This window comes from Bubalus kerabau, chromosome 8 (assembly GCF_029407905.1).
Source record: "Bubalus kerabau isolate K-KA32 ecotype Philippines breed swamp buffalo chromosome 8, PCC_UOA_SB_1v2, whole genome shotgun sequence".
Taxonomy (NCBI): Eukaryota; Metazoa; Chordata; class Mammalia; order Artiodactyla; family Bovidae; genus Bubalus; species Bubalus kerabau.
This window is the reverse complement of record NC_073631.1, coordinates 100298552-100310600: the sequence shown is the minus strand read 5'-3', so window position 1 is coordinate 100310600 and position 12049 is coordinate 100298552. Positions and strand designations below refer to the sequence as shown.

General features: G+C 38.6%; 1 protein-coding gene across 11 annotated transcripts in view; it reads right to left on the bottom strand.

The window, feature by feature from the left end:
- The window catches only part of EXOC4 (exocyst complex component 4), an 804929-nt gene that overhangs the window by 765926 nt on the left and 26954 nt on the right, over positions 1-12049 (bottom strand). For 10 of the 11 annotated variants that reach the window (XM_055590952.1, XM_055590951.1, XM_055590955.1 and 7 more), the window contains one exon: positions 3397-3591. In XM_055590952.1, the coding sequence (XP_055446927.1) occupies positions 3397-3591 (195 nt within the window). Of the gene's footprint in view, positions 1-3396; positions 3592-9948; positions 10048-12049 lie in introns of those variants that run through there. The other variant, XM_055590954.1, reaches the window with a different exon arrangement.

Below are 12049 nucleotides of genomic sequence, written 5' to 3'. Positions count from 1 at the left end.
CTGTGAAATACATGCAGCTTATGGAAATAAATTTACTCATGTTAAGCATTAATACTACAATGAATATATAATAATTCATTTTTTAAAAAAACAAGGTAAGTATCTAATCATCTAGGGCATTCAGAAACTCGATGAAATTTGAGCCACATCTTAGAGAATAAATCATCATTTTCCAAGTAGGAAGGATATAGATTAGTTTTAAAGAAATGTATGGTAAGAGCTACTGCTTTAAAAAGCAACCAGAAGCTGACAGTCAGAAGTACAACTAACAAATACATGTAGTGTCGCTGAAGGAGAACATTACTAAGCATTATTATTATAAAGGACATAAATTAAAACTTTAATAAATGAGAGATAGCCTGTTCACAATATTACAATTGTGAAAGACAATATTACAAAGAAGACACTCTCCTAAATTTAATCAAAATGTCATCATGTTGGGACTTCTCCGGCAGTCCAGTGGTTAAGTTTCCACACTTCCTATGCAAGGGACATGGGGTTCCATCCCTGGTTAGTGATCTACAATCCCACATGCTGCAGAGCATGGCCAAAAAGTTTTTTTTTAAAGTTCCACTCATGCTTTTAATGGAACCTGACAAGCTGATACTAAAATTCCTATGGAAGACTAAAATAACAAACATGTGAAGATAAACAATAAATGTGTAAAGAGTAAAATTAAAAAATAAAATGTGTCAAGAATAGCATAGTTCTGAATAGCAAAGTGAGGGAATGTCTTCACCTGCTATCAAGATGTATTTTAAAATTATAGTAATTAAAACAGCATGGTTTTGGTGCAGATACAGACAAGACCAAGTAAACAAAATAAAGAGATCAGAAACAGATCCATGCACATATGCAAACTTGGTTTGTGACCAAGGTGGAATTATAAACCAGCAGGAAAGGAATTCAATAAATGGCTTGAGCCAAGCAGCTATACTGAAGGTAAAATCAGATCTCTAGTTCATGCCATATACATTTTAAGTGTATTAAAGACAACAGTATAAGAAATTCTCTTTGTGACAGTGGGATAAAAAAAAATAAATTTCTCAAAAGAAGTCATAAAGGAAAAAAAGACTGAAAAACATTGTTGAATTAAATTTTAAAACTGTTTAATAAAAGACACCATAAACCAAAAGATTCTACCAACTGGGAAAAGATATTTACAATCCATCTAACAAAAAATTAGTATCCAGAGTGAAGAACTACAAACAGAAAAAAAGAGGAACTTCTGAGAATTCTCTCTCTCACCTTCACTCTTTTCTAGAGGTGACTGCCCTTTCTTCTCAACCAACTCCCCATGTCTCCCATGTCCCTCAATCACATAGTTTTACTTAGAATTGACAATCACAATATCCAAGGTGACCAATAGATCCTACGCCCTTATTTCTGAATTAGAAGATTATTTTCCTCTGCAAAGCTGGAAAGATGTAAGATAATAGCTTACAAACCTTCTTTTTCCCCAAACACCAAAACTCTGCCCACATGTGGAAGAAAGTCTATAGAAAAAAAATTTTTTAATGCAGGAAGACCATATAGATGGCCTTCAACATAGATGCCTGTTCTTTTAGCAGACTGGCTACATGGGTAAAGCAATTCTCTTACCTAAGCTAGCTAGAGCTGAATTTCTGCAACTTAGAACTAAGAATTTACAGAAATATCTAATGAGGTCCTTAAGAAAATAAGTTCAAAAAAAAATATGGTATCATTAATTAGCTCTTAAATAAATTAGCCCTTGAGGAATAAAGGCTAGTCCTAAAATCTGAAATCCTAAAATGAACATAACACCAAAATAAACATTAACAACCTATTTTTAATATATGGCACTAACTTAAAAACAGGCCCAGTACAAAAAATCATGGTTCAAATAGACGTATATATGCTACACAAATATATATATGTATATATAAGCTTATCCATTCTGACTGCTGATTCTTGAATATTTAGTACATATATGCCTTCTTGAGTTTCCCAGGTGGCTCAGTGGATAAAGAATCCACCTGCCAATGCAGGAGAGGCAGGAGACGTGGGTTCGATCCCTATATTAGGAAGATCCCCTAGAAGAGGACATGGCAACCCACTCCAGTGTTCTTGCCTGGAGAATCTCACAGACAGAGGAGCCTGGCGGGCTACAGTCCATGGGGTCGCAAAGAGTCGAACGTGACTGAAGCGCTGGCCTTGCACGCACGCATGCCGTCCTAACATAAACCAACAGTAAAGCTGAGAGGTGAGTAAATTTTTTATTGGACACCATATAGTCATTATTAAGGAAGATGACACTATAAAGATACTAAAAATAACCAATTATTTTGCCACTCTGAAGAAAAGACCATTATTAACCTCCTTCCACTGTGGAAATTCACTATCACATAACCAGGTTTTAATATATGAGAGAATATCATGGCACATCTCATCTCTTGGTTATCAAGTTTCCTTTAAACCTTAAGACAGACTTCGAGCAAAATTCTTCTTGAAAGTCAGAATGAATTAGAACCACTTAGAGGATTTAACCTGTTTTGCTCCCACTAATTCCTCTCAGTGTTTTGGGTTTTTTTCTTCCCAGAGTTGCAGGCAATCTAATTTGCTGAAACAAAGATAAGGGACCTTCACCTATCGTGGAAAAGAAAATCCAAATACAGTCCATCTGCTTCTGAGAGTTTCTGTCATCCCCAGACAACTGTGAGAAGGATACAGGGGAGTTGGTGTGGGAGGAGGAGGTAGAATAAGCAGCTCCAGTTCAGAGCCACAGGCTCTGGAAGGTTAAGGTTTTTAGGAAGCAAGATTTGTATTTTTTTTTAATTTTTTATTCATTATCCTGACTCTCAGCCACGTGTACCACCAGCTGCAACCCTCTCTTGAATTTTCACTTCTAATTCAGAAAGTAGCAGAGAGAACGAAGATACAGGCTAAAGGCTAGTCTGTGGCATACTTCTGCTGGACAAAGTTACTTCCAGAATTATTCCCCTGAAAATTATTTTGTTTCTTATCAACTTAAAGGAAAAAAACAAAACCCTAAACATTCTTTCACAGAATTTGTGCAACCTACAGTTCAGAAATCTCCAAAAGTTCTCTCATGCAGATTTCATTCTTCAAAATGGGGTTCATTAATTACCTTCCTCTGACACTCCAACTAACCTCTCATCACCATTCATGACACATCCTGGTTTCTCACCATCATACTTGCCATTGTTCCCAAGGCAGACAACGTAAATAACCATAGCCTCCCACTGCAAACATTGGAACCCGGAAGAGAACCAGGCAGGCTTCGCCTGCAAGGGCTCATGAATGCCCAGAGGGCAGTTTGTCATGTGCTTCGAGAGGGACAGAATTCAGAGGGAACAGAAGGAAGCACTCTTCTATCTGAGCAGAAACACCCAGGAGTGCGGGCTGTGCTCTTACCAGCATGTCGGTGGCACTGAGATAGTGCTTGCTGGCCATGCACTGTTCCAGCTTTTGAGGCACTTGCTTGATATTCTCGATTTCATCCAGCAGGTTCAGAACATGCTTATGTTCAATTCCTTCAATCCACAGCTTCCGAAGCTCATCTCGTTTGCAATGCAATAGCATCTTGCATGAAAGCAGATTCTCTTTCACCTGGAACAGAACAGTTTCCATCTTGGGTCAGTGCAAAGTCTTGCCAGACTAAACCTACAGTGTGGTTTGTATTCTTCACCATTACCACTGTTAAGTAACAGTCCCTAGTTCTCACTGCCACCCATTCTCCTGAGGCTAATCTATATGCAGAATTCTAATCCTGATTAATACACAGACTCACTTGCTTAGGTCTCCACTTCTCTGTATTCTCTTTCCTGTGAGATGAGAGAATTACTCCTAACCTACCTCTGAGTAATCTAGAAAAATATTACTCAGGCTACAAAGCACTCTGAAAATAGGAAGTTCCACACCTAAATTAGGATGTCTAAAAGGGAGTGACTAATTTGAGAGACCACGCTATTAATCCTTCTCCATTCTTTCTGGCATATTTCCTATTCAGCTGATGAGTCACCTGGCTCATCCTTCGAGGTCTAAAACTTCAGCTGAATTTTATAACCAAGGAACTGGACGTTCATCTCAACTGACTAAAATGAAAGTAAAGTCAGCTTCCGGGAGAGTAGACATATCCAGAGGCAATCATGAAATAAAGAGAATTAAAACATGCCAAGAATTTTTTGCCATGTATTCTGATTTTTAGATATTAAATAAGACAGTTGCCAGCATTCTCATAGATCTGCCCAGTTTGGCACCAGCATCGGTAAGCAAAGCTTGATAATGAAGGAGGAGAAGAGGAGCAGGAAGGGGTAGTCACAGTGTTCAGGATAAGTGTATTTCCACTTCCTACCCTAATTAAAAATTTTTATCTTTATAGCATGATACAGTAAAAATCATGAGCTTTCACAATTTACAGAACTACTTTTATATACTCTTGATATTCTTTTATATGTGTCTTTATTTAAGTTAGAATTTCATTTGTTTACAGATTTGGTTTTCTGTTTGAGGTACATGAAGGGATATCACTTGAGTTTTAGCAAATGCATACATACCTGCATAATTCAAACCTTCATTAATGTATAGGACATTCCCATCACTCTAGAAAGTCTACCATGTTTGTAACAATTAAAGTATCTTCTTCTACAATATTTAGTGTCGTGTCACACAGACTCGCTATTTTTTTTGATGATTATAAAACTAAATTTTAACATCTTTCCAAAAAACATGGAAAATAGGATGAATGAATGCTAAAATGAGAAGGTATCTTGAGACAGTATCTAATCCAATCCTACAATTTAAGGACAACTTTTATCCTTTTTAAAATCATACTTTTATCAAACTCTCCAATGTAAAAAGAGCCCTAAGTAAGGGCACTCTAATCTCTCCTGATAAGCATAGTAGAATGACTTAGCTTTTGAGGGAGTGATAGACCTCTTTAACAATCTGGCAAAGAAGATTCTAATGAACCTAATTCTTCCTGCAAACCCAAAGAGATGGCAAAATAACTCCTTCTTAGCATAAAATATTAAGAAAAGAGAGAACAGAGAGGAGGGAGCAGCAAGGATGGCAAGAAATACTTGGAAACTGACAAGAAGATGGACGGCATCAAGTGGGGTTTGTTAAGACTGAAAAGGAAGCACCAAGATACTAAAGGCAAGAATTCAAGGTGGAGGGACTTCCCTCGTGGTTCACTGATTGAGACTCAATGCTCCCAGTGCAGGGATTGTGGGTTTGATCTTTGGGAGCTCCCAGTGCAGGGATTGTGGGTTTGATCTTTGGTTGGGGAACTAAAAGCCTACATGCCACAAAGTGCAGCCAAAAAACTTAGCCAGCAGACCCATAGGTAGCAATTTATCAAAAAACAAAAAAAAAAAAGTACAGAGCTTAAAGTATTTTGAGTCCTCAAATATCTTCATCAAACCACACAGATGTGTAATTCCCTCCCCTCAGCCCTGGCCAAATAGGTTTACAATCTGAAGAAACTGAACTATAAAGAATCTGGACCAGGAAATGTCAGCCAGCTGGCAGGAGAGAGGCAGGCACTGAGCAGGAAACAGGAAGATGGGGTTAAACTGGACCCACCAACAAGGAAGGTCCTCAGCCCTCTCTGGACCCTCAACCTCCTTGCTGGGTTGGCTCCAGTAATACTCAGCTTGACTCTGAGCCCCGATATGGGAAACATATGGCTCTCCCCGGGAAAAACAACCAATTGAAAAGACCTATCAATGGTGACATTTGAAGCTCCAGCAAGGAAACCATTGGGTCCCAACCCAATCATCACAAGACAAGTCCCACCACATGCTCCGAGCTGTGCAGTACACCTCCCTCCTCCACCCATGGAGTCAGCCAAGGATCGCCATACAGTCAAGGAAAGCCTGTAATATGGAAGACAGGTAAAAGAAAAGGTGCTGAGTGGAGCAGGGAAACAGAAACTAAGGGAGAAAAAAGAAATTTTTGAAATCCATGATGAGTATCCCTTGGGGGGAAAAGATATTACATCAATGAAACAAGAATAGGATGCTATTAAAAAAAAAAAAAAACTCAGAGAATGAAAACCAGCTCTTGGAAATTATGAGAGGGAAAAAAAAAATCCAGTAAAAGTTAAAAGAGACTCTTGAAATCTCCAAAGAGTAAGACACAGAAAAACAAGGGAAGGAAAATAGGTGAGAAAAGAAAATGGTGTGATTGCTCCAACAAGTCCAAATAAGGATACCAGGGGAAGAAAAATGAGAGGGGAGGGAAAAAAAAAAAAAAAGATAAAATGTTCCAGAGCAAAAGATATGAATTTTCCATCTGAAAAGGCATGCCAAGTGTTCAAGACAATGGAATGAAAAAAGACCAAAGCCAGGGCACCTTATCCTGACTTGTAAGAACACAAAGATAGAGACAGTTCTAAAAGCTTTCAAAGGAAGAAAAAATAAAAAACCCACACAAAGGATTGTAAATCAGAACACATCTCAATAGGAACATTAAAAGCCACAAGACAAAGGAATAATATTTCTTCAAAATCCTAAGAAGTATTTCCCAGAAAAACTTTCAATCAAGTGTGAAGAAAAAAATAAAGACATTTTCAGACATGCAAGCTCTCAAAAAGACAGACCTCATTTGTGCTGTATCTCACCAACTACTGAAGGATACACTCCATCAATTAAGAGGAAAACAAGAGAACATACACAGGATCCAGCAAAGGGGGAAACTGATGCAAAACAAACACAAGCTGATTCTCCAGTCATTGACTCCAAGGAAAACAACAAAGATATTACACAGACAAAACAGTATGCTGGATGGCTTCAGTGCAAACATTTATGTCATTATAATAAAATAAGCTAAGATCATGGCATCCGGTCCCATCACTTCATGGCAAATAGATGGGGAAACAGTGGCTGATTTTATTTTTGGGGCTCCAAAATCACTGCAGATGGTGACTGCAGCCATGAAATTAAAAGATACTCCTTGGAAGGAAAGTTATGACCAACCTAGATAGCATATTCAAAAGCAGAGACATTACTTTGCCCACAAAGATCCATCTAGTCAAAGCTATGGTTTTCTTAGTAGTTATGTATGGATGTGAGAGTTGGACTATAAAGAACGCTGAGCGCAGAAGAATTGATGCTTTTGAACTGTGGTGTTGGAGAAGACTCTTGAGAGTCCCTTGGACTGCAAGGAGATCCAACCAGTCCATCTTAAAGGAGATCAGTCCTGGGTGTTCATTGGAAGGACTGATGTTGAAGCTGAAACTCCAATACTTTGGCCACCTGATGGGAAGAGCTGACTCATTTGAAAAGACCCTGATGCTAAGAAAGATTGAGGGCAGGATGAGAAGGGCCGACAGAGATGAGATGGTTGGATGGCATCATCAACTCAATGGACATGAGCTTGGGTAGACTCCGGGAGTTGGTGATGGACAGGGAGGTCTGGCATGCTGCAGTTCGTGGGGTTGCAAAGAGTCAGACAGAACTGAGCAACTGAACTGAACTGAATAAAATAAGCACCAGTTATTTAACCAAAAACTAGGATACAACTATACAGAAAGGATGAGGGAAGATGAGGTGAGATGGGGGAATAAAGTGAGGGGGGGGAACCATAACTGGAACCTCATATACAATGTCTTAGAGAAAGAAATGGCTACCCGCTCTGCTATTCTTGGCAGAAGAATTCCACAGACAGATGAGGCTGGTGGGCTACAGGCCGTGGGATCCCAAAGAGTCAGACATGACTGAGCAACTAACACATATAATGTCTAAAATAGAAAAATCCAGAAAAGTAGTATAAGCTTACTACTTAGAAATATAGAAATACAAATATCTGGGGGAAAAAATGAAAGAAATTTCATACTGAAGTATGAAATTAGTTTTATGGTAGGATGAGGTAGGGAAGAGCTGGTTTTTAATCAGTATTTGTGATTTTATTTGACTTTTTAAAACACATTTCTCAAGGCCATTCCTAGATCCCTCTAGGAGTTCTTGGTCCCTGGGTTAAGAACTCTAGCTATTAAATCCATTCTATTTTAAATCTTAGTTGAAATCTATCAAAATCTAATTTCCGATCTTCTACTCATATCACCTTGGTTCTATACGTCTCAGCTTTTTCCTCTGTAATGGTTACTATGGCAACAGTTAAAAATAAATTTTATGTCATACAAGACCCAACTAGGCTCTTGATCAAGAGAGTGAGAGATAAACTTACAGTGTTGTCAGTAAAGCTTGGCAAACTCCTTTCTGATTGGAAAAAGACCATTATGGCATTTCATACAGGATATATACAATGTAATCCGCTCACTCCTCATTTTTGCTTACTAAAGGGAGGAAAAATAAAAAGGAAGGTAGGATGTGTGGCTGGGTTTGGGGGCAGGAGAGATGGCATCAGGCTGTGTGGAAAATGAACATCACCAAAATGATTCCCTAAATTGAATTTAGCCAAAGATGCAGACATAAGAAGCTACAAGAACTTTTAAAACTAAATTGCCCTGAGGCTTCAGCTTTTTGATCAGAAAGTCACAGTTATAAAGAAATATTCTTTTAAAACTTGGGGTGATGAGGGGGAATACCAGTCAGCAATAAAAGGGAAGAAACATGAATGTCAACATTAAGGCTGAGCAAAGGAAGCCAGACGCAAGAGTGTATATTCTGACGTTCCAGAAGAAACAAAAATATATGCGGATAGATTTCAAATCAGTATTTGTTTGAAGCAGGATGCGGTGGGGGTTGGGGGTTATTGCCTGTAAAGAAGCAGAAGAGAACTCTCTGAGACAATGGAAACACATTTAAGGATATATACGTTTGGCAAAACTCATTGAACTGTACTCTAAAAATAATGCACTTTATTGTATGCAAACTCTAGCTCAATAGATAAAATTTTTGAAATAGGGAGGGGAGAAACAAGGCTATATCCATCAGTGAATAATGGCACCTTTTAAATGTAAGAATGGCATCTTTTAAATGTAAGAAAGATACCATATTCCACCTAAACCTTTATTTCTCAAATGCCTGTTCTTTTAGAAATGTGGTGACAGCATTTTAATTCCATTCTGATTTATCAAGACAGCCAAGATTCAAGAATTCTGTTACTCTGTTTCTTCCTTAAATAAATCCATGAAGAGTCAAGCTTTTGAAATCGTGACATCAAAACCCAAGAAACCCTTCCTCAAACACAAGTTTCCTCTGCTTCCTTAGAATTTTAGTAAGGTTATAGTTGCTCCAAATCACCTGTTCAGAAATAGCAGGAATTTCAGTTTCAATAAATGGTAAGAACTAAGTCACTTTAATTAGAGACTATTAGAAAAAGAGAAAATAAAGAACAGGGCCCAACAGATCATTGTGAATAGATATGTGAGATACAGAAAGCAGAAAAAAAAATATATATATATCTCTCTCAAGATTTTGCAGCCCTGCCTTGGAAAGATCAAGAGAGGAGGAAACAAACCGGGGCCTCTGAACAAGACGGTGGGAGCATCTGATAGAGGAGGATGCTGATGGAGGCATGGGGGAGGTGGGGGGCCTTAACTTTAAAGTCTTAAAACCAGAAAAGCATTGAACTTGGATTAAGTATAAGATAAGGCGAGGAGGGGAAGGCCTCTGAGTGTACGCATTGCATTATCTGTAATAAAGTCCAACAAATGTGCAAGCACCTCACTGATACTGTAGACCAGACATACCCTGCAAATCCCTATAAACAAGGGAATTCTAGCAATTCCCTTTGCCAGAATTTTTTGCTAGGTAAATGGAAATCTAGCAATCAACACTATTCTTATTTCTAAAAGTATCACATTTTCTCTTTTTTGTAGTAAAAAAAAACCTATATACAAGCATTTTTATGGGAATCCTCCTTACTTGTGTCCAACCCACTTCTTCCACAGTCTTATAGACAGTATCTCAAAAGAATGAGTTTCAGAAACACTACTTACTGCTCTGCTTAAAAGCCCTTTGGAACTAAAGATCTTTTTTAAATTACACTCAAACTTACTTTCCATGCTTTTTGCCCCTTAGTTTTTTCAGCTTCCAATTTAAGGACTTAAGTTCTGAGAGGCTCCACTCAACCCTTTCTAAAGGCAACACCATCCTTTTGAGTTGCTGAGTCTGGATACAGAACACAAATAGAGATACAGTTAAACTTAATGAAAAGGTTCCCTTGTAGTTCCTGTGACCACATTCATGACCCAGACTACTGCCTAGACTTTCAATGATGCTATCTCATTCTTGCCCACAGTGTACCATGTCCATTTCTAGATTTTTTCCCTTTCTCATACGAGCAGCTAGGGTTTTCTATCTTACATCTGGGCTTAAAATAACTTCCTACCAAAATCATCTTATTCTCCTGTGACTTTCTTTTTTATATTAACTAAGGTTATGCTTTGCTCTAATTCCACCATTCAATGTATACTTTCATATAAAAAGTCACAAAATTATTTTATGTAAATGTTAAATAATGAATGTTACATTACTCAGTGATTAAGCCCTAACAACTTTACTTTAATATTCACATATGGTTATTTCCAATTACAGGCAAGAAAAATGATTTAACAGCTTGGTTCAGCACCAACAGAACAGCCAAAATTGGGGCAAAATGTAAAGAGTTTGTGCACACATCACAACAGGGGCAATTTTCTGTGTTTTCCCTTCAGCCTCAGGCAGTTTGTCGCTCAGTCATGTCCGACTCTTTGCAACCCCATGGACTGCAGCACGCCAGGCCTCCCTGTCCATCACCAACTCCCAGAGTTTACTCAAACTCATGTCCATTGAGTCGGTGATGCCATCCAACCATCTCATCCTGTCGTCCCCTTCTCCTCCCACCTTCAATCTTTCCCAGCTTCAGCCTACCTGCTTCCATAAGCATTAGATGAGTACTTAGCATCTTTAAAGAAATCTGGTGTCTTCTCATCTACTTAGTACAGGATGGGAGAAACACTCAAATTCAACTACTACCAACAATCCCTACCCACACAGCCCAAGTCCCCAACTCATATCCATTCATATTCATCTATTATTGGTGTTGCTATAACAATCATTATAAGAGACAATGATAGATCCGATAGATTCTGAAGCTTTCTAATGTAGTAACGTCTCATTTGTACTCAATAATAATATATACAATGGTAAGAAGACAGCCCAACTATTTTACTTATCCACATAATTGATCTGATCATACATGGCATTTTATTTACACATTTAATCCTGAAAAAACTCCAAATGGGCTTGACTGATATAAAGAAGTTTGGGGCATCTGGAAAGAATCAAATCCATCTGTCAACTCATATATCCTCAAGGACAGAGATTCTACCAACACAAATCCATACGTGAAATACCAGGTTGTAAACAGTGTAAATGGTTCCATGTTCTCAAGCTTCAAAAGGTAACAAAGCTTGAATGTGGACATCTTCATCTTCCCTGGCCCCCTATAAAATCTATTCTCAGAGCAGCTAGAGTGGCCCTTTTAAAATGTTAGACACAGCTTGCCATTCTTGTGCTCAAAACCTTAAAATGATTTCCCATCACACTCAAGACTTCATATGCAAACCTTTACAATGATTGAGACCTCATGTGACCTGACCCACTCCGAGACACCCCAACCTCCAGCTGTCTCCTCTCCCTCCCACTCCCCCCGTCTCCTTTCCACTGTGCTCCAGCCCCAATCTTGTTGCTCCCCCAAATTTCAATCATGTTCTTGCTTCAGGATCTTTCTGTACCTGATATCCCCTCTTCCTGGTGATCCTTTTCCGGGCTCTCCCTCACCTTGTTCTGGTGCTGGCTTGAATATAACCTCAGTGAAGCCCTCCCTGACCATTCTATTCAAAAGAGCAATGCCCTGTTCTTTTTCTTTTTAAGCAAAGCACTTCTTTACCATCTGCTATACTTTCTTACTTACTCATTTATGGCCTGCCTTGACTAGAAGGTAAACTCCACGAGGACAGGAATTTGTCTGTTTTACTCACTTCTGTATCCCAGGACCCAGAGCAATGCTCAGCACAAACCAGATACTTAACATACAGAGACTAAATCAATGATGCTAAATAGCATCTGTTTTCCTGTGTCTTCCCACTAGCAGGTAAGGTCCATGATTGTACAGA